The sequence below is a fragment of the Aulonocara sp. 'chitande type north' Nkhata Bay genome, linkage group LG1 (assembly GCF_057382095.1).
Source record: "Aulonocara sp. 'chitande type north' Nkhata Bay isolate Kocher_YH1m ecotype deep benthic linkage group LG1, A_spYH_male_GT1.1, whole genome shotgun sequence".
NCBI lineage: Eukaryota > Metazoa > Chordata > Actinopteri > Cichliformes > Cichlidae > Aulonocara > Aulonocara sp. 'chitande type north' Nkhata Bay.
The window spans coordinates 12,293,177-12,317,261 of record NC_141344.1 but is presented as its reverse complement, the minus strand read 5'-3'; the positions used below and the strand labels follow the sequence as shown (position 1 = coordinate 12,317,261).

The following is a 24,085-nucleotide window of genomic DNA, read 5'->3' as shown; positions in this document are numbered from 1 at the left end:
GACTTACTTAGCTTCAGAGCCTTGAACTCAGGCAGATGTGCAGATGCACAAAGCTGATAGAAGATATGATAATTTCTCTCCTCGTCCGCCTGGAAGAAAGCAGAAAGATCATATCTGATTAATCAATAAGATATTATATTTCTTAATTAATAATGAATAAAATGGTTTAATATTAATGTTCACTAAATTAGTTAATCATCATTCAGATATGTTTTTTTTTACTTTTTTACAGCTAACATTCATGGGACAAGAAAAATCAGCTGCTTGTTTCTTTACATACTGCTTTACAATTATACAGTTTGACAGTTTGACAAATGTGAGGAACGTAATCACGTTTCTCTGCCAACATCCTCATTCCTCAGTAGCATTGTCTATGTGTGTGTGTGTGTGTGTGTGTGTGTGTGTGTGTGTGTGTGTGAGAGAGAGAGGCAAAGTGAGTGAGTGAGATAGAGAGAGAGAAAATGTTTCTTTTTCCAGGCAATAAATGTCCTTGTTCTTTTATCATCTAGATGCCACCCTACAGGTTTCTCCAGTAAGAAAACACACCCACTAAATATATAAGAAAGAAAGATAGCAGCTTATATAAGAGAAAAACTCTATTTATAGAATATTTAAAGACAGTATTCAGTAAACTTTTATGAGGTATTATGAAGTATTTCCCTGAATGTGCCCATAAAAATGAAATGAAATCCTTATTTGAAATGAGCTGGCCAATCTCTAGTCCAGGATCATCTGCTCGGGTATGTTGAGACAGGTTCCAGTATGGCTGCTATTTTGAATTTTGTGAAAAGTGGTCTGGAAGTTTAATTCAGACCACTTACACTGTGTGCACTGTGATTTTGCCATGAACATCAAACTTACAAAGCTTACATACACAACAAAAGTCAACTTCACACAAAACTGATTTGACTTTTGTGCGCAAGGTCACTGCTCATCTGATCGGACTCCACAGTTTCCAAACCCAGTGGTCAGCCAGCCCAGACAAAGAGATGGAAGGAATAGGAAAGGAGGAAAGGAGTGCCGTGCTGTCACCCAGTGTGACAGATGAGCAGTAAAGGGACGGGTTTACTTGGTTTCCTTTGTCTTTGTGAAGGAGGAAATGATTGTTGCATACCTATTCTGTACTTACAGGGCAAGTTTTTCATGATCCCCACTAATGATGTTACGTAGCACAAGCTGCTGAGGAGTGACTGCATTACAAAGAGTACCATCCTCCTGTGTAACAGCATTTCACAGTCTACCCATTGTATCACTACAGCAGGGTTAATGTTACATAAGCTGTAGGATCAATGATTGAGACTTTACTACTCAAGTGATGATATTATTAAAATCCTTCCAGTGAGTTTTTTTGAAGGGCCTGACTTTTTTACTGCCAGTGCAGTTTTCTTATGAATGACCTGAAGAATGTTGCTGTAACTCTAGCAGGGCAACAGCTTTCATTATAATGCTGTAAAGGCCGACAACAAGCTTTTCCCCAAAGCACCCCTAATATTAAGGAAGCAAGCTAACGACAAGATGCTCACGCAGAACAAAGCAAAAGTGATGCTCAAAAACATTCAGGAAATTCAGAGTAGAAACTGAAAATGTCTAAAGGTTAACTTTTGAGCATTAATTTGTGACTGCTGAAAAAAAACGTAATGAGGGAACGAATCAGTACACAGAACAACAAACACAGCATAGGCTTATCTTGTGCACTCACCTGAAATACCACTCGCGATTTCTCCAGCAGATATGTTCTCATGTTGGCACCGATGATACGGTAACGGTTGTCAAAGCCGATCTCGATGTATTTCCCAAAGCGACTGCTGTTGTCATTTCTGGTGGTCTTTGCATTTCCGATGGCCTGGGTAAGAGAAGACAGACACAACCAACAATCATCACAAAGTGCGTCTTTAGGAGAGGCTATGCAGATAACCACAACTGGTCCGCGCACTGTAAATGCAAAGAGTCTGTGCATTTGGATAGTGGAAGAACCCCAATCATGTTAAGAGTGCTCAGAGTTTGACTGGGTAGATATTAGAGCAGCAAGGAAACACAAGAAAAGAAAATATACAGCAGAGTGAACGGTCATTTTTACTGTGGTTAAAACAGGAAAAAACACATTTATCTTACAACCTGGAGAACCCAGTACTAGATGCAAAGTATACCTGTTATAAAACTGCATCCTCCACCACTTTTGATGGTTCCTAAGCGCAGCATCATTACTAAAGAGGCCAGTAAGTACAGTAAGGGCTGAATGTTGATCCCTGATTAATTATGTATTGCAACATATTTGTGATCATCGGAAAGGAGGTACTATCTAGCAATTTCCACAAAAAGCTGACAACTGGTGTATTATTATTATCATCATCATCTCCTATGTGTCTCTTGTTGACAGCTTCTTTCAGGTTTTCATTTTGGCCTCACAGTTCTGCAGATGACTCCATTTAGATGACATTCTGGTGAAAATATGTACATTAAAAAATAGTGTTAGGCTTAAAAGGCTAAATGACACTTTTCTACAGTTGTGCACATATAACTTCAAAAAAAGCAACTGCTGTCATGTCAAGTAAGTTAAGGTACAAAGTAATGTCTGAAGCTGGAAAACAACATTACTGTGACAGTGTCAGCGAACTGATCCGTCTGAATGTTACAGAGTTGATGATCTGATTTGCGTCTTCTGATTGGTGCTGTTGTGGACATGTAGCTTTTTTTGTGATGAACAGAAGTGACTTTGAGAGGTTTCTGCCAGGAAACCATGTTTTGGAGGAGGCTCAGCGTGGGATTTAGCACACACATTTTCTAGGTTTTCACAGAGGCGGCTTTTAGAGGCTCTTGCATCTAAACTCTTCTTTTCTTTTGACTGATATTGCTTTTCTTTTTTTACCCCATAACGCCACAATGAGTTGTACCAGGTGTTAATCAGTAGGCAGGTTTTGTTACCTTCTGATAGGAAACAGCTAAGCTGGCTCTATCTGACTGCTGGCGACGTCAGTTCTCTCATCCTAAAGGCTGATGTACAACTTGCACATAAAGACCAAAGTTTCTGTATTATGTTCATCTTACTCTAAAACCAAAACAGTACATCAAGCTCTCAATCAGCCATATTGATGTAAATAGACCATTGAAGCTGCCCAGAGACAAAACAAAGTTAAGAACCAGCTCCGTTAAATGTAGTTAAATTGTGGGTTCTTGTTGAATTAAGGTCAAACACAGTCTTTCACTGCAGACAGAGGGACTTTTATCAGAGCAGGTATTCCAATTTCTGCCTGCATCAGCCAACACGTACAAACACCTCGTTCAAACACTCTCCCTCTGTCACGAACACAAACAAACACACACAGGTTCTGTGAAATCGATGCAACAATCTACTCTGCATCCAGGCTGAAGTGACATCACCGCAGCAAAAGAAGAAAGCTCTCTATTCATTCTGTCAGCCTGTTCCTGATTGGCTGAAGGGGAGAGCAGCAGTGGTCGAGGAGAGTGATGTTAGCAGACGGGTAGGAAAGAACGGATAAGGTGGGGGAAGGGGTGGGTTAAAGGAGTGGCATAAGGGGCAGAAAAGAGCTCTGCAACCTTCCTGGACTTATGAGTCCATGGGAACAAATACACAAACAAGCACACTTAAGGATAAAACCTGTGTTATCACAGCACAGAGCAGCCTGAGGCCACAGTCTGGTGAAGAAACAGAACAAAATAGTGTGTAAAGACGAGTAAGAATGAAAGCAAGGAAGAGGAGAGGCCCTTTTCCACCACAATTTCCACAAGAGGATTTTTCTTTTTTGCGTGACCACAGTGAAAACGTCCCTGACAGGACTTCTGTCTAAGACTTTTTTCAGGGGAGAAAGACGTACCTACTCTGGGAAGTAGCCCAGAAAAACGTTTGGGTGAGGCTTAAAGCTGAAGACAACCATTTAAATTACAAACAGATGAAAAGTAAAAATTGAAATTGGAAAATGATGGCAGCTTTAAACTTACTGTTCAAAGAGAGTGAAAGAGAATGGGACAACAAACGGCTGTGGGTGACCGAGGAAGAAAGTGAATGAACAGTATATAAGAAGTAGTAAATAAGAGAAATAAAACACTATTTTTGTGATTCATATAAAATAGATACAAATCACTAATAAATACACCATATTCATATCTCCACATATACCCAAGGGAAGGTGCTTTTTCTAAATGAAGAGAAGGCTTCTTCCAGTCTGCTGTCAATGCTTGATGTGTGTAAGTGCGGCCATCGCACTGCCCTGAAGCTCTGATGCAGACTGAAAAGAAAAGACAGACGCAGACAGCCGAGATACAACCTGGCTGTTACGTGCGTAAAAACAGCTGTCAGGACTAATTTGCCTAAGCTTCACAGGTCTTCACTGCAGTAGAAACACAGACAGACAACAACAATCTGAAGGAAAATTTTAATCCCTGAAAAAAAAAAAGTTTTGGAGAGACAAAGATTCGAATAATCTAAACAGGAAAATTCTTGTTATGAAGGGGAAGGAACCTAGCTTCCAACGATAAACTTAAACTTTGTAAGACTGTAGTGCCGAAGCACAACGTGTGTTTTGATCTGTAATTTTAAGTATACAGGTTAGACAAGGTCACGTTTAAGTTATTTAACAAAGTCTAAGTAGTTCTTCTTCCCCATCATCTCCAAGTGCTTGCTCCCAAAGGATCATCTGATCATGGTGTTTATTTTCTTACTATTACAAAGTCCTCACCTTACAAGGTAAAATGCTGTCAAATGACTGGTGTTGTGAACCACCACTATATAAACAAAAGTGAATTTAATTAAATAGAAAACAGGTGAACGATCAGGATCGAGTCCTCACCTCCATGATGGGGTTGGAAGCCAAGACTTTCTCCTCCACATTGGCCTCACTGGCTGAGCCGCTGACCGTAGCAAAGTATCTCATGGCGTATTTGGCTGACACCGTCTTTCCTGCACCAGACTCCCCGCTTACAATAATCGACTGGTTCCTCTCATCCCTGAAATTAAAAAACGAAACAAAACAGCCTTTATAGTTCATGCATAACGATGCTGATAAAGTCCAGTTTGTAGATTACAATATAGTGTTGGGATCATATGGATGTTTTTTTATGTCACTAAATGAAACGATAACACAGGTCTGCAACCAAATAACTGCACAGGATTTTTTGACTGTTTCAGATTTTTACTCACTGAAACCAGGAAATATTTTTTAAATTCCATTTTTCCAGGTTTTCTTGCAAAACTCATATTTTTAGTTTAATTAAGCATACAATTTCCCTTTTTAAACTGAAATCGGGTATCTTATACTTGAGTCAAAAAAAAACATATCCAATAATGATTTCTCACATTAATTTAATATTTCTAAGAGCAAGAATCAAGTGAAATGAAGCAAAAGTGTGTTCAGAGGAGCATCGAAGAGAAGAAGAAAAGGTTTCACAAACAAAAATAGTAAATGTAGTGTTAAACATAATCACAAAGGAATCGGTTTTTTACTTCTTTGTTCAATTATAAGAAAAATTATGCATAGTTAATTGTAATAAAATACATGACGGAGGGAAATGGAGATCATTTTTGGATTCAGCACCCTAAAAATCATCAAATTTACCAAAAATATCCCATGCAGCTGATTTCTTTTTTGCAGACCAGTGTAATTAAGAGAATGGAAACAGTTGGATGCAAATTGCTACAGCTTTCAGTCCAAATTAAATATAGTTTCATAATTAAAAGTGTGACACACACAATTTCAGGAGCCAGATAGGAAGTGTCACATGCTATCATCATCAATACTTTTTCAGCCTGCTGACAGAACAAGCATCGCAGGTCTGTACACTTTAATGTATCTGCAGGTCACTTTCCTTGTTCTATGCATGAGACATAATCCTTACATACTGCTACTTCCTAAGGCATCACCTTTCTTCTGTAGTTCCAGTTGCAGATCCTACTCCACCTCCAGCCACCGTTTATCCTTTTTGCAGGCTTTAAGGGAAGTTTAATTTCACTCTGATTTGAGTTTACATACATTTAGTTTCACTTCAATCAGTCTCAAACATATTGCATCAGTTAGGACTCTGAAGCTTTGTGCAAATTTCACTTGAATAAGAACTTGAATAGAATACTAACCTACAGACTTACCCTAGTTTACAATAAACATATGATTATTTAATGATTATAATATAAAGAGGATTGCAACCATGAGATAGTGGACATGTTTGTGGCTGCTGCCTCTGGCCCTCCTTCACTGCCCTGTGGTCTGAGTAAACTTAGTGCAACATCCTGTCAATATTCAATGTGTTAATGATATGAGCCCCCACCAGGAGAGTGCAAAGATCTACTAGTTGGCTCCTGCAGAGAGTCTTTGTGGGCTACGCATGTGATTAAAATAAGAGAGGGAGAGTCAGTGAGACCACCGTGTGGCTATTTCTGGCTCCGCTTTGACCTACAAACTCTAATGAGAGAGGCAGGGCTGAGCAACAGGGAGACTTCAACCAAGCCTGCTCAGGTAACACACACATGCTCAGACAAACCTGGCCATCTGCTTGTAAGCTTCCTCTGCTACAGCGAAGATATGTGGGTCCATGTCGCCCATGTTCTGACCGCTGTAGGCGTTGATGATATCTGTTCCATAGATGGGCAGCGTCTCGTACGGGTTAATGGCCACAAGCACGATTCCTACGACGCGAGGAGAAAAAAAAACGGAAGAATGAGCTGAACAGCAGCAAGACCACATAAAGAGGAATTATGCTGTTATGATGATAAATGATTAATATAGTTAATTATCTTTTTATCTCATGTGAACTGAATTTGTCTTACAATAATAGAAAACATGTCTTGAGTTTATCAGTGAGGATAATGGAATAAAGTAGCTAAAATGCTGAAGGCAGACAAAGCTTGTTTATTTAAATTAATAAATCTTCCATTATTAAGGTGATTAAAATAAGCTGAGAAATAAAGCTTATATTACTTTCAGCTTTAAAAAGGAACTCTGTGACAATTCAATATTTATCCCTTCAATGACACCATTACTTAACGCTGTAATTTTAAACTTGCAAACATACAGTCTGGCATCTTTGATAGACGAAGCACCTGCTTACCGCAGTAAGTGTAGATAAGCTTCGAGTCGATGAAGCGGACTTTGAGGTTGTGCAGCACTGCTGGCTCGTGGAGGTAGCTGAGCGCTGTGAGGTCATTCTCGCCCACCAAAATGTCAGGATTTCGCAGGTAAGGCAGGTTTTTTGTCTTAGGGTCCAGCTTGTGCTCAATGTTCTGAGGACGACCACAAGAACAGGACTTAATCAAGAAACAGCACATTATTCAAAATATGGCACAACAAGGTATTCGTTTTATTAAAAGATGGTGGATTGGTACAAAATCCTGGGTTAAAATATTAAAATGAGACTTTAGATTTGTTAGAACTTGCAGAAAAACATTCACCCATCTTCTACTCGTCACCAAGGTCCAGGTCACAGGGGCAGTGATGCCCAAACCTACTTCTCTCCAGCTACCATTTCCACCTGTTATGGAGGGATACCGCAATGTTTCCAGCCCAGCAGAGCTGCAACATCCCTCCAGTGTGTCCTGGGTCTGCCCAGAGGTCTCCTCCCGGTTGGACATGACCCAAACAACTCACCCGGGAGGAATCCTAGTCAGATGCCTGAACCACTTCGACTGGCTTCTTTTGATGTGGAGGTATGTCAGCTCTACCCTGTCTCACCAATGACTCGTCAAAAGCTTGTCATCCAAACTCTGAGTCCAGACAACCTCATTTGGACGTCTGGGTTCAGTTAAAAAAACGAAGACACAAATATTCGACTAGGACTAAAAAAAAATGAAGGGACTCGAGCGATATAAGCTATATTACAAGATTTACAGCACTTAAATGTGCTGTTTCTAACCATAATAAGGAACTACCAGCCAAGTAGATTATGTGGTTCTATACAATACAATGTCACCATTAAACTCACTATGCCCACTGATCAAATGATGAGAAGAGAACATGTTTTTTAACCCACTGCTAAAAGGAGAAAAGATCTGCTTTGCTAACATCAAACTAAATTAAGTCCTGCAATAAAATCCACTCAGAGATTTTATCTTTAAACTGTTTCCATGCTGCTGTTTTCTGTCTGGGGCTTTCTGAAGAGATCAGATCATTTATATAACCACTAACAGAGGTCCACGCTAACAGGGTATTTGAACACTATTTCATATCCACGTTCTCAGAAATGTCATGAGACAGGCTACTGATTTTCCACCGCTCAAAGCTTGAGAGTATAAATGTTGTTTTCATTTTCGCTCCCCTCTTTCTGTGTGAAAGCTTCTGCTGCTCGCTCCTTTTATATCTTTGTGAGATGGATGTACTGTATTTCAGATACTTGTCTGATAAGGATATTTGGTTCGGTAAGAGGAAATCTTCAGGAAAACAATATCAAGATTGAGACAGATTAGCTACATCTTTCACAGAATAATTGAGTTATTATGATCAGCAGAGGTCATCTAACACACATGAGCATATTGCACCAAAGCTGTATAACTATTCAATTTAATCAAAATCAGAATTCTTATCATTTTGCATATTTTAATTGCTTTTTGGAAGAAAAAAAAAATTAGTTTCGGTTTGAGTGGATTTGCTCATTTAATTTTTTGGGGTTTTTTTGAAAATGCTTTGTTTTAGTGTCGACTTTAGTCTTGTTAATTAGTTAATTTGGAGGGTATACGGAGGGTAGGTGACTCAAAAACAACAACATCTGCCTCATCAGACAGAAGACGTCTTCTATACATTTATCTTATTTTTATATTTTTTCTAAGTCTGGTTTTGAATTGAGTTATTTCATTTTACTGAAAGAGGTTTTTGCACCTATTTTCATTTTTAATTTATTTTTACTCAGCTATAGTAACCTTGGCTAACCTGGATTGTTACTACTTTTATGGCAGCGTAAAGCCCAGGGATAGGTAGTTTGTGACATTTAGCTTGAACAAAAAGGAAAAAACCTCATATCTGACCTTTACTGACACCCAAAATCTGTTGATTGTTCTTTGGCACTTTTCAACAAATTAAATTTTAAATGTTTGAAGTTTTAGCGATATTAAGCAGCTGAGAAGCTAAACAGAACAAAACCTTTATCCTATTCTTCATGCCCATCATAAAAACAACAAATTTTGGAGCATCTTTTGGATGAATGATGCTTCATCTCCACAGACTTGGAGAATCGATACTAAGATGTGTTGAAGCTGTTCTGATAGGAAGCAGAGGCTCAACACACTCGAGACACTTTATGTTGGTGTTTCTTTCGATTTGTTAATAGTCTGTGTTTTTAAATATGACTGCATAAATCTTAAATCACTACGGGCAATATAGTAAATGGTTCAGCCACTATCAGGCATTCATTTAAATGAGTGCCTCGTGGTAAGGAATAGCTTCATGCTGGTAGCTGTTTTTATTCTAAGCCAACAAATTAAATGTACTGAGATACATTAAAAATGCTCCACGGGGCATCTTTGCTTCTGCTACATCTCATTAGTGGTTATTGGTTTTATCATTAGCGCTCTCCATAAAGGAATCCTGCAGAGAGACAGAAAAACCAAGAGAAAGAAGAGGGGGGGGAAAACAAAGAGGAAGAGGCTGTTTCTTCCCCCACCCTGCTCCTCTTCTTATCATCCTCACCTTTCCATCTTCCAGCATGAGCTGCAGGGAGACATCTCCACTTTTGTAGTCCTTGGTGAGCTCAGCAGACTTCCACACCTCCTCTACATCAGGTATCCAAACCCGAGCACACTGAGACACAGAAAAACACACACAAAAAACAAAAACAGAGAAAGTTAGAAACCAGACATGTTATTTCACATCAGGTACACAATAAAGTGCTTTAATACTTGCATAAAAACTGCAGAGATGCTGCTGCGTTTATAGTATTAAACACAGGACCGTTTCTATGGACATCCAAATTTCTATCGTTTTCCCAGCCATGATTTTTAAATGAAATTATCCATCCATCCATCTATCACAGGGTCGCCGGGGGGTGCTGGAGCCTATCCCAGCTATTGTAGGGCAAGAGGTGGGGTACACCCTGGACAGGTGGCCTGTCTGTCACAGGGCTAACACAGAGAGACAGACAACTATTTACACTCACATTCATACCTATGGGCCATTTCTATGTGTAATTTAAAAAGAAACAAACAAACAAAAACAACCCATGCTTTCTGCCCTTTTTACAAAATAAGGTTTTTTCTCCTCCCTGGAAGTTATACACATATAACCATCTTCGCTGTTGCAGAATTCTTCCATAAATTTGAACTCCCGATTCACTGAGTGACATATCTCCCCTTTTCTCACATCTCTGGATAAACCCACTCCACCTGATGCTCCATGCCAACACAAATCACTTAGGTTTCCTTCTGCTCAATTCAAATGGAGGAGGACAACAGGACAGTTTTACTAAAATGCCTCCTTTTTAATATATCCAATATATCCTTTTAATATCCGTGACCTCAGAGAAAACACTGGGTTCTGTGTTTCACAGTCATGAGAACTCAGCTCCTAATGGTCAGTTAAGTTATAGAAACAAACAACTGAACAAACACTAGCTTATACTGACTAAAGAAAGCAGCAGTGGATCTTGCATGATAATAACTTCAAACCCACAAACACACAGGCATCACCAGAAAAGTGTTTCAGGCCTTACATACATGTGACCGGAGGCAATCAGCTGATCACAGAAATGTGAGAATACAGTGATGGACGCTGCCGGTCACATGGCTGAAGAGACTAGCTTATAAATGGTGACGCATGCCCACACTTATGCAAGGAAGCCCAACTGTACAGGAGTCAGCTGGAGAACCATGCAGCATATTTAACATTACAAAAGGGGAAAAATGAACAGGAATAACTTTTAATACAGAAATATTAAAAGTGCCAATTTTTTCCAGAGCATCTAATGAGCACATGACGATAAAAATCCTTGTTGAACTTTCAGGAACGCTCTCAGGCCTAAAGGATTTTTTTTAACCTTCATTACGTAAACTGCTCATGACGATTTCACAGAAGCAAAAGACAAAGACCTCACTGTAGAGGAGCATAACGGGAGAATAAGTGGTTAATTTTGTCTGCTGCTTCACTACCGATCATCTGAATCATGACCTCATAGTCACACAAATCCTCATGAACCCTCCCTTCATAGTGCATGAGAGTGGTGGGGGTGAAATGGCAGCTTTAGCAGAGAAACTGTTGAGTCTTAATATTTTAGAGCCTTGTGAACCAATTAGGGGTTTTTTCACCTGTAAAAAAGTGCTGATTCTCATTCCAGCCCCGTCACAATTGTCTGCAAACCACCTCAGGTGCACTGGTAAGTTTTGGTAAAGACAGAGCTGACTGTGAAAACAAAACTATTGGTTTATCGGTCGATCCAAGTCCTCCCCTCATACCCCATGGTCCCAAGCTTGGGTAGTGACCAAAAGAATGAGATTGCCAGGGAGAGGGAGCCTGCCATCGCTGCTGAGAATGCTGCCCCATGGCCCAGACACAGAAAGGGATAGATGATGGATGGAAGCTCTATCAAGTCCTCAAGTTATGCACATTATTCCTATCTCTCTCTCTTTTGGTGCAGAAACACTAAACACTGTGACCTGTATATTTAGGCTATGTATAGTGTGGCACTTAAGAAAAATGAGAATGGCACTTAGAAATGAGCGAGCATCTTTGTAAGTTAGAGGATGAAGAAAATTTGAAAAAAAGAAAAAGAAAAAGATATGCATGGAACACAGTAAATAGGGAATATTTAAGGTGTGTAAAAATAGGATACTATCACATTAAAACGAATAGAGTTGTGTTCCCAAGAGGTTAAAAACTAAAACTCTTAAAAGTCAACTCTTCCATTGAAGCAGTGTTGTTACCCAAACTGCCAGGTTTTGGCATCCATATAAAAGGGAACCAGTGCAGGATTTTTAAAGGCCTGCAAATGACCATTTAAAGTCTGCAAAATGCACAACAGCTACTTCTACAGTAGCCTTCTACAGCCTTATAGTCCCCGTGTTGTGACATTTTAAAGTTGGATATCTTTTGCATTTCTGTACTGCAATTACTCACCAGCACCTACTTTATAGCAATACCAGCATGTCTTAGATAAGCCAGTACTAGCTGATAAATCTACAAATATGAGCTAATTTATGTATCACACAATAAGTGTTATGTTTGTTGTATTCAGTATGTTTGAAGACAATGAGAGACGGAGAAACTGCACATCTATGCGTCTGTGCCGAGTTACACATGAAACAGCAGCTAAAAGGAAGAAGCTCTCACACACCACCCAAATGATCAAACCACAGGATTCAACCACATTACTGTCTGACACCGATGCTCGCTATCATCTGCAGCATCAAACATCCTGCCTTATCTCTCATAAGAGACACTTTGTTATTTGAATTCCAGTGGATTTACAGTAATTTTATTCAAAATTAAATAAATAGATAACTCTCTACAAGAGAACAGAACAATTTTAGTAAAAGTGACATTCTTTTGGGATGGCTGCTGAGATCATTTTTAGAGAGGCTGCTGGTAAATTCTGCTACGTCGCTTCAGATGAGCCACTTTTAATGTTCATTACTGGAAAAAAATCAGACATGATCAAATGCATGTTTTCTTAAATGAAAGCATGAAATAGAGCAACATTCATCGACATGCCAATGGCCCCTACCAAGCTTTCTCCAGACATTTTGATCCAGTTTATTTACACAATCACAACAACAGTGGCCTCAAAACCTTTATACTGCAAGGTAAAGACTATAAAAAGAAACCTCTGGCTCACGGAGAGGCAACCATCTGCCTAAGACAAGTATAAACACCACTCTGCAAGGCAAAAACTTATCAAACAGCATGTTTGACTGAGCGGCACAAAACTCCTAAAACAAGAAAGAAGGTAGATTTAAATGAAACGTCCTTTTTAAGCTTTTACTCATGAAGGTTTAGGATCTTTTCATGTTTATATTGGTGTTTTCTCTCCGTTTAGTCTTCTCAAAGCAGCACAGGCTGTACAATCATGTTAAAGATTGTGATCTTAATATTACAGGTCAGGTTATTGGCATAGCTGCTGGAAAACTGGCCTTACTCTACCAGCCCGTACAGCAGAAACTGTTCCTCCATGCTCAGCTCATGTAAACGCATAAAAAGCTTTCCACCATTTTCCTTCCAACTTCAGCGAGATTTTGCTTTGTGCCAGATAACGACCACCATCATTAAATCATGGTCGATATGTTTGGTTGTGGCTTTAAAGTTGGCAGCTGTAACTTTCTTGTGAGGAAAGTTTGTTGGAATAAAAAGTGGGAATAAAAAGAGGGCATACTGCATAGGCTGGATCTCGGGAGGATAGTGTATGTAAGTTTTCTATCAGCCAAACAGAATATTTTAAAAAAAGGAGGAAATGATGAAAAGTTTTTCAGTATGGACTAGTTTTATTCTAGAAAATAAACAAGGGCTTGTTGAACCCATAACCTTTGTATTTTCTCTTATTGAAGTCTTTTTTTCTTATCAAAAATATTAATCCAAGAAAAACAGAGTCCAGTGCCCCTGGTACAGACAAGAATCAAAGTTTTTCAGTAACATCCACCCAACACTGTCCTTTGATAATTAGCTGTATTCAATGAGCAGGATTTGAATGAGAATGTAATTTACGCATTTCTTTTTTTCTGTGTCACTTGCAAAACTATATCTCACTGCATACTCTGGTAACAAATAACAGAGCAACAATACGTTGGCTCTATAGTGAGTTCCTCATCCAGTGAACAGACTCAAACTGCCTCATCTCCTCTGCAGCCTTGGTGAGTTTGGTGTACCTGTACATAAACCAGTTGTTCACCTGATTAAATTTCTGGTTAAAGTGATCCTCCAGCGTAAAAGTGGATCTTCAGATGACCCAAACAAAGGCTACCGTTTCCAGCTGCAGTCCATGAGTGTGGAGTTGGAGCCTGTTCAACTGCAGTATGAGAAACTCTCTGCAGAGTCTATTTGGTTCGCAGCAACTGAAATTTCAAAGTAGGAGCGAAGGGATTTTCCACTGGCATGGCAATCACAGATAAATAAGACACAAAACACTCATAAGTGGTTGTTAATATATATGATTTCTATACACATAAAGCTACTTAAAAGGAATTAAGAGAGACAGATTGGATGGAATTATAAGCAGGTGAATATAGGCTTTTACCATCTTCCTCCTCATTCCAACATGTCATCACTCCCTGTGTTAGACCATCCCAGCAGCCAGCCTCATGGCAACAAAGAGGCAGAAAGAACGAGAAGGAGGAGGAGAAGAGGAGGAGGATGGAGACTAAAAATAGCAACAGCAAGTTCTGAGCATCATCACACCTCACAGAGGCAAAGCTGCACACTTTCTGATCCTGGTAATTGTCACAAAAAGCACACACACACACACACACACAGAGCACTTGTTTCACACACCACGATTATCCTGAATTAGTTAACACTGAAATATGCTCCCAATTTGCACATTAGCAGACATACATGGAGGGGGAAAGGAAAGACAGCACTGTAGTACAGCTGCAGAGGTAATGAATCATATTTATAGTCCAACAAATTCCCCTGGGTTCGGAAATAGAGGAGAGATGTAGGTTGAAACCACGCAGTCTCTCTCACACACTCGCAATCACACACAGAAACTGACAGACATCTACATGTTTCAAGGACATCATCGTCCACAGTGAAAAAGAAGCTGGAAAAGAATAGCATCTAAATGCTGGAGAGAAAAATGTGATGAGTCGGGGTGCAGCGACTGTCTGCCTCAAAGACAGACAGAGAGACACGGGTGGATGGTGGAAGGGATGGATGGAGGCTGGTTAGGCTAGGCTGGTGTCTTCTGGGGTGGCAGACAATGAGGGGAGGCATGACAATAAAGGAGCAAAGACGTCAGAGCATGTGTGACATCAGCAATCATGTGACTACAGTGTCTCTACTTTCCCCCCACATGCTGAATGCAAGACACGTCCATGCAGCACATGCTTGGTCGCAGCAAAGCAAGGATGAAATGTTTTCTGTGTGGCGATTTAAAATGTGTTCACTCCTAAAGAGAAAACAACATCTCTTATCAATATCACAGTATAACCAGCACATAAACATTGCAGCATTAACTTCCATTTGTCCCTCATTGTTGTTCTAATTTGAAACTAATCCTGGCGTATCCAGTTTATTTTCTTACAGTTCAGGAAAAGACAGAGTCACTGACTTGTTTATTAAAACAGTTTAAAGGGAACATATTGTGCTCGATTCCAGATCCATTGAGCATAATACGTCCATACACTGATCTGGCGGTCATTCTTTGACTGTCAGTGAATCAAAATAAAATCAAATAAGCAGCAAATTGCCGTGAAATAGATTCTCGTGAATTTGGAGGCAGCAAAATGACCTCCACTGGCGGTTTATTCCCCTGACCCTTGGCATGCAGGAAGATTTTCCATGTATACAAATGTAAGTATGAAATATGAAGGGAACACTTTTTTTAGACATAACACCTTTTTCTAAAATGAACCTTCCCCATTTTAAGCGCTCTCTGAAAATAATAAATCAAGCTAGTACAAGTGGAGCTATGGAGGGTCTACTCTGAGCTCCTCCTAAATGACTGAGGCCTTATATCTAAGAGTGAGCAAAGCCCACCCAGGGTGGAGCGCCCACTCCAAGATGGGAATGAGTTGCTACCCCAAGTGGAAGAGGATACTTCTCTGGAAGTATCTCAGGGTCAACTTTATTTTAATTACTTTTGTTTTTAAATAGATTTGTAGTATAGGTTTCATTGAATACCACATGGACTACTAGAGCAGCTTTGCATGACTTCATGGATGAAAGTAACATATTTATCTCATACTATGTCTTGGTGCAGCTTCTTATATCGTCTGCCGTCTAAAAGATGTTGCTTTAGCTCTCTTCCCTGCTCCAAACATTGATGATTGGCTCATAAACCAACAATTTAGCTGACACTATATATACTTTATATATACGGGGGGGAGAGCATAGCAGATGCTCCAGCTGTTTCATATTGGCTACATTCAGAAGACAATGATTTAAAAGAAGAAATCCTGTATTTTAGTTCTTTTTAAGGGTCAAATAGCACAATCTTGGGATTGGGTTTGTGTAACGTATTTTTAATCTCAAAAATGATTTCTTCCTGTACTTAAGGTTTTCAGTACACAGTAGGGGTCAGCAGGTCAATTAACAGAAGGGAAAGGTCTTGAAGTTTCAAGTTGAGCTGATGCTAATCCTGGTTTAATTGAGACAAAGGCTCAGGAACTGATTAGGCTACCTCTGGCTTAACACCAGCTAATCGTATTTCACTCAATTACACCGCAACTTCTTTACATGACGGCCAAAGTTTGTGCTCTTAGCATCGAAAAATCAACAAATGAAAGAAGTAAGAAACTACTGAGATGAAGATTAAACCTCTTCCACCAAACACTGTGGAGCCATTGTGGTACCTTTTGAATATGACAGAACTGATGTTATCACAGAAGACCTGCAGACGTCCTGAAAGTCATTTCAGCTTTAACTCTTCCGTATTCGACTGCAACGCCTCTCTGTATTAAATAATTTCTGCTAATGCAGAAACTGGAGGTGTACTGGAGGTTTTCAATGTCACAGAGATCAGGAAGCTGGGAGTATGTAAAGCGCAACGTTTTGGGGTTGCAAGGATGTGGCGATGGGGCGGGGCATCCATCAGAAGTGTTTACTCTCTGCTCAGAGTCAACAACAGATTTAAGAGATGCAAATACGGAGCTCTGAGCTTTCGCTCTAGAAGTGGGCACCTTTTGGCCTACTGCAAGTCTCTTTTCCCCACTTATAACTCACCTTCTCATAAAGTGAGAGCCTGCATGGCTGGGTTTGTCCTCTTCAGTAAAGTGATACATTTACTGCATACTGCAGTTGCAGGCAGAAATATTAAGGAGCCATAGACTTGCTAAGGTAACACAAGCCTACTTCTTTATCTATCTATGGATCAATCATGCTTATCATGAGAGGTTCACCCCTAACTGCCTATTTGGAGCCAGGAAAAATCCCTTCATGATTTATACTTTTTTCCCATGCAAATGTAACTGAAAATCTATTGATTTTTGTGATATTTACAATTTTCCAAATGACTGTATTTCTCTGGGTATTTGGTTTTTAGGTGTAATCTACCTGCTACAAAAAGAGCAAAAAACTTCAAAACTATATTTCAGATTCTCATAATTTTCATTTCAGAAGGATTATGGCTGAACAACCTGAAACATCAAACATGCAGCTAAACTGTCTTCAAATAAAATATCTATTCCTCGGTCTAGTGACTGAGACAATGTTGTTCTTTTGACCGAACAGAGGAGCAAAAGGAATTTAGACAAGTACACTGCACCTCATAAAAGTAAGTCAAGCGGAAATGGATGAAAACCTTAATATATTTTGTAGCACAGACTGGCAAAGGCGACCTTCCAGACAGCCGCAGCGGTATGCGAAAAAGTGTTTTGCTCACATATTCTCAGTAAAGCGGTCAATGGAGACTGCAGAAACCTCATCACATGATACCACTCATGTGAGAATCTGCTGTTTTTCTGCTCAGCTGGGCAGACACAGCATGACGCCAAGATTTAGAGAGATTTCAGCGCTGTTGGAGAGCTTGGTAGGAAGGAACCTTGATTGTCTGCGCTCCCAACTAGACCATTGGCACAACTAGTGTGCCAATCGTCTACTGACTGCCCAAGATCTCTTACTAAGAGGCTGTGACGCTGATCAGCATCTAATCACATTAGTTTGGCCAGTGCTGACTCTTGGCATAGTGTAGGAGTAGTGTTGTTTGCCTCTTTGCACTATATAAGAGCAGAGAATGGGACCCACAATTGTCCTCTCTTATATTTACAACACCATAACACACCAACAGAGTAAGTGGAAGACAGTTCCAGCTGTTATTTAAAATAGTCAATAAAAAGCAAATAAATCTATGTGATAGCAATGACAGTGCTAGATAAGTTATCCAGAAGAACATATTGCTGGTCCATCCAACCAACAAAGTTGTACTGAAGCCTGCAAAGCCAGATGTGCATCCAAAACAGGCAGGAAAAACTACAAGCTACTTCCACTGATTCAATTTCGTCAAACCGTAACAAAGATGTTGCTGTTACTCTGATAACAAAACTCAGCACAGGCTAAAATCTGATTTGTTGCTAAGTGGAAGTTATTACTGTCCTTCTGATTTCAGTGACATAACCATTTCAAAGGGCATGTCAGGATTGGGGCTCCACAGCCACCATTACAGAGGCAATGTAATAAAACCAAATTCAAAATCACAGCATAGAAAGGTTCTTTATATGACATAAAGAGAAACACCAGTTTATCATTAAAAGCATCCATCTCCTTAAAAAATAATGACACAACTATTTAATCAAGAGGGGAGGAATTTCTTTAAAGCTTAAAAAGGAGCAAAAACTTACTTTCAGAAACATATACTCCAACTCCCGGTTCATTTTGACTGTTGAGCGAGCTTCTAGCTCATGCTGTGACTCTGATGGTTTTGTGGATGCCTCCAGCCACACGCGCCACAAGACCAGACACTAACTGATCGAGCAGTGAGCTCCAAAGCTCGCTGGCAGATGAAATCTTCCCATTGTGTCTGCAGACACAAGTGGCGTTCAACGACGTTCCCCAAACTTCCTTGCCTCGTGGCAGACGACTGGCCTTCCCAGCTGTCTGTCAACAAAAATCTCAGCTTCCTTCATTGATCACATGATCTACGAGGCAGACGGCGAGTAAACAGGACCGTCTCACAAGCCGCTCTGAAAAACAACTGCAGGCCGGGAGCTGCAAAGATGAAAACTGAACCTGGATGATACATGAAGGGAGCTAGCCTATTCAAGGAACGTAATATCTTCCCGTAAAGCAATATTGAAATTCTGTAATTATTTATTTCTTTTACCATTGAATTCTGGTCATTATTTATGCTTTCTGGTCAAAATCAGATGATACATCAACACAGTCACATTAAAAGGACTCGCTATTTTACTCACGAACATTCAGCCATAGAATACTTCCATGTATCTTGGTTTGGATTGCAATGACCTCATGCATGAACGAGTACAACATGATTGCGCAATTACTTTAACCAGGTCATGGCAGTAACTGAATGCACATGCTCTCAATTACAGATAAAGGGGAAAAAATAAACCCATGACGTTGAATAATATAAAACCTGCCACCTGACGAGTTGGAAAAACACCTACAGATCTGACTATTCGTGAAGTTTTTTTTAAATCAAACTGGGCTTTGTAACACGAGCATGCTAACGTATCATTAAAAATGTCACATTTAATAGGGGTGGCAATTACACTAACTCATGACAGACTGCGATACAATACTACCACTATAGTATCACAATGGTATTGCAGTACTGTGAATAACTGAAACAGAAAGTCATCTGCATCAATGTTAAACTGGAGTCCAACATATCACTTTAGGTTCTCAGTAAACTGTGGGCCACCTGTTTGCAGCTAAAGTGTGCATAATGACAAACACACTAAACTGCAAGCTAACATGGTGGCTAATACACAGCTGCACAAAAAAGCAGCCAAAACTAAAGGTTGTGGCGCTGTCTTGTTTTGTTGTTATTGTTGTTTTTATTTGCAGGCAACTCTATGCAAGAAATTAGTGTTTTAAACAGGTGAACTTTTTTTTTTTTCTAATATCCTGTACAATCACTGACTTGCCATGTTCAGACCACTGAAACAGGCTAGAGCAAAATGAAGGTACCGATATTCTGTCGAACTAACATCTGCAACGTGTTTGCTAGTTATAATTCTCCATAGATTGACAAAAATGTAATAAACATATGTAAGAAATAAAGACTTTGATACCAAGTTTAGGTCAGTTCAGGCTAATGCCATAAGGGTTAGGGATATCAGCATATCAAGCTACAATATGCAAACTAATGGTTTTCTTTCCACTAAATTAATTAATTCTTAGACTTGAGGTCATAAAATAATATTTTCAAAAAAGGTTTGTCCACATTTTAGGTCTCTTAGGTAGTCTGCGTCTTGATACCAGAATAAATGAGACAAAATGATCATTCAGTTATGGCAGAAGTGCAACAATGCACGGCTGTCAATGGGTTGAAAAGGTCAGACATGCTGGCAACACCCCAACCAGTGATGTAACAGCAGGTGTTTTCCCTTCCATCATCTGCTCCTGACTACTCTCACTGTGTGACTTCACTAACTAGCACGTGGCCATATGTGCAGCTTGCTCAACAGGTTATCTCGTATCATACAGCTCTCATTTTCGCTGAAACAACCTGCAGCTCTTTGAGCTTAGGACCCATGTCAATTGAGACAGTGAGAATTTTTAGAGGTGAGACAAGCTGGACAATCACAAAAACAATACAGAGAATAAAAATATGACATTTTTTAAGTACCTTTCCACTGCAGCAATGCTGGGTAGGTCTGACGTGCCCTATAATAAATATTATAATAGAAATAAGAAGAATATTTATGTTAAATATCCTTTTTAAAGCCAGCCTTCCAAAAACCCTTACAAAAACATTCAGTGTAAACAATATTTCAGACTCGAAGGATAAATTACAATTAAAATATCAATATAAAATTTAAAAACCAGCCACTACAAGTCTTGAGTTCAACAACAACAATATAATTAAGTGTGACTCAACAGTTAAGATTAAAAATCTATAATAAGTAATCTAAAAATGTAAAAATTGGGAAATTGATTTTCTTTTTAAATGACATAAATCCTTAACAGTGATTTAAATGTAACAATTCTGCAACTATTTTGACAAATGAAAAAAAATTATACCAACTGCTGGAACTGAGACATTATTGTTCATTCTTGTTGTTTACATTGTTGATCATTTTGCTTTTAGCATAGGTTTAACCAATCAGCGTCAAGCCCCACACAGCAGCTTTTCAGGGCCGATCAGATATACCTACTGCGAAACAAGTACTGTGTTCTGATATGTCCCTGAAGAACGGGCAGTTCCTGCAGTTCCTGCAGTTTGACACACTACCTTAAAGCTCGCTGCAAGTTCCTACAGTAGAAAACATTTACATTTTAACTGACACTTGAATTATGAACCCGCAGCCCTTTGCTGTACGTCTTCCCCCACTTTCATATTGTCATTGCTTCACTATCCAAAAAAATTATCTTAGAAAAGAACAAAAGCATAAATAAATACTGTGCTGTAATTAATATACAATATGCAGACTAATTTGAGCGTTGTGAAAACCTCATGTGGGAATAATTTTCTAATCAGCTACAGAGAGATCTTTTTGTAACCGCCTCATAGTATAATCACATATTTTAGTGCCTGTGTGTGATACCATAATCAACCAAGAAATAATAGCAGTAATGACCTAACCTACTATTAGCATGCCTATCTTTTCCTCCGTTTTTGCAACTTAACCTTTACTATGTTTTACTATTAAAGGAAAAACTGGATCTTACGCTGGATCATTCAACGAGCCCATATAAACACAACTTAGAAAGACTTTGTGTTGTATTACACTGACCTTTTTACATGACTTTCTTTTGTATTTTATTTAGATTGTTCCTTACTGAGTGCTTTTTTTAAATTTTGCTTATTGAGCTTCTTATTGCATTATATGCAACAATGCATGGTAAGAAAAGTCTAACCATGTTCAGCTCTCTAACACGGCGAATCATGAAGCTGTTTCAGTGCGGCTGGAACACGTTCGTTTTCTTTTCAATTCTGATCTTCACTGGTTTGTTGGTTTGTTTGTTTAAATATGAAAACTACCCAGCATCTCAGCTCAAAGTGCATGACACCCTTCTTGCTCTCAGCAGAGAACTTCAATCTTCAGTTCACTTCACTGTTGCAAACTTAGCAACTTTGCAAAAAAAAAATCTATGGCACTCTTGCTTTAGCTGGGAAAGAGCCACACCTCCTCCTGTAAAGTCCAGTGGCTGTATAGGTACACTGCTTGTAACTTTCTGAGTAATCGTAGCAGAGCTGATATTTTTAACTTTCTTTATGATATTCTCAGACGCCCCCTTCTTGCTCAACTGCTCACTCTTGGTCACCTCAGCTCAAAAAAAAAAAAAAAAAAAAAAAAAATGCTATGCGGGGTAGCCCTAGTTCTGAGTTTAGTTTTACAAATCAATGTTGAGTCTAGCTATTTTAAAAACACAGCACATGTGCCTGTTATAGTGCAGCAAACACTCAGCTGTATGACACTCAAGTGTATTTTTGAAGCTTCAGTTGTGCGGTAAAAGGCCTTTTCAGCTCTGAGTCATCTTTTTAAGGTGCAGCTTGCTTTCCTCTCCACGAGAGCGCCCTCTCTTTGCTTCTCTTTCCCTCTTACTGGTTTTGATCTTGATCCGTTTTATATTGTTGGTCCGAGTTACAAACAAAACCCAAACAAAACAAAACACAGACTAGAGTCTTAAAGCAAAGAACTTCACCCCTGAGTCACCTCTCTTTAAACAGGCAGTCAGGTCACGCAGGAGACAAACACAGATTGCTGGTGTGTGTGTGTGTGAGTGTGGATGTTTGTGATAACATATGCACAGTAAGCGCCTATAAGGCTGACTCGTGTGCACAGAGGGCAGACTGTTTCCCGCCCCTGTGCTGGAAAAGCAAATCACATAGAGAGTCCTCCTAAAATACACTGTGCCATTCAAAGCAGAAACGAACTCTTGTCAGCAGCCATGCAAGCACATACGACCAAACACTCACCTGCATTTAAAGCCATTTCACCGCTTTAACAGATTTTTATGGAAACAGGCAGCTCAGTCGATGCATGGCTATAAGCCATATCCTGCTGGCAGAGGAAGCAAACTCAGCAGCATCTATTGGTAGCTGGTTGTAATCGAACACCTAAGTGCTATTTAAGCAGAATCCATGCATCTTAATGTGTATTTTTTTCTATCCCAGCAGAACCCTTAATTAATAATCTGCCAGTCAATTTCTCTGTTAATCACTTTATTGTTTAAAAAAACAAAATTAGAAAAGGAAAGGTGACATCTTTAATCCCTGTCCAGATATAAAGTGATTCGCTTTTTGCATATGACTTTTAGCCCACTGGTTGTCATTGGGAACATTCCAGGCTTTATAGGTAGCCCTCTAAAGCCGCAGACACACTCTAGAGATTGTTCAAGAAATCTCTAGCAACCTGAAATCCTCATGACCTCTAGGAAAGTGCTAAATGACAGAAATTCAAAGTGGTTTCCTGAGTTTCTCACTTAAAAGATGGAAAAAAATTAGAGTTTAAAGTTTAGATCCATCCCTTCTGAATCAACGATGGTTATTTCAAGCTGCTAAAATTCATTTACATTCCTGGTTTCTGGTCGCCATATCGCTGCTCATCTTTTCCTGTGTGGACATCCTTTAACACTCTTTCCCTTTTGCAAAAGCCTGATCATGTTAATTCACAATCTCAAGAAAATGCAGTAAATTGTGACAATTCTGAAGGATGTCTGCAAAGACGTATTTTGCTCTTCCTTATTTTCTTCTATGTATTGATACTTTTGAATGGTGGTGCTCTTCCTAAAAGTTGTTTCTATGAGCCCAAAGCTCAGGTTTCAGACAGTTTTTTTCTATTCTTTGCTCTGTCGGATGTCAGTAAGCGAATTCAGGCACATAGCTCTAAGCTAAAAGCACAGAAGCTCCACCCACCTGCCATTCAAACCTTCTGTTTGTGAGGGGCAGCCAATTAGAAGAAAGATGGCTTAAAGGAAAAAATGAAGGGAGCTAAAAAAGTTAATTCTGACACTGGATGAACTGAAGGGCTGAACAAAGGCTCACTACAAGATCAATGGGGATTATTTTAAATCATGCAAAGCTACTCTAATACAATCCAAGTCTACGATAAGGAACAATAGGTGCACAAAATTCAAACATGATCAAGTCTAACCAGCAAAAGTTGACATTAAATAGGATCTAATCAATGCAGAGAAGTGTCATTCTTTCCAGATGATTTCCCATCAGTGCTTTAGCTCTACATGCAGCAATTAACACATGCCTTTTTAACTGATTCTAGAAAAACAGCCCTGAGGATACTTCAGTGTCCTTTTGGTGACCAAAGGTTTAAAACTGTCTCCTCCTTGGAGCTTTGTTTAGGTAACAGAGACTGCAAAAAGGT

At 39.4% G+C, this 24,085-nt stretch overlaps 1 protein-coding gene across 5 annotated transcripts in view; it reads right to left on the bottom strand.

The window, feature by feature from the left end:
* myo5aa (myosin VAa) overlaps positions 1-24,085 on the bottom strand; it is a 65,535-nt gene that overhangs the window by 40,206 nt on the left and 1,244 nt on the right. For all 5 annotated transcript variants that reach the window (XM_086271440.1, XM_086271127.1, XM_086271201.1 and 2 more), the window contains exons 2-7: positions 9,624-9,734; positions 7,057-7,228; positions 6,490-6,634; positions 4,806-4,962; positions 1,700-1,843; positions 8-89 (exon numbers count right to left, since the gene is read on the bottom strand). In XM_086271440.1, the coding sequence (XP_086127566.1) occupies positions 8-89; positions 1,700-1,843; positions 4,806-4,962; positions 6,490-6,634; positions 7,057-7,228; positions 9,624-9,734 (811 nt within the window). The remainder of the gene's footprint in view (positions 1-7; positions 90-1,699; positions 1,844-4,805; positions 4,963-6,489; positions 6,635-7,056; positions 7,229-9,623; positions 9,735-24,085) is intronic.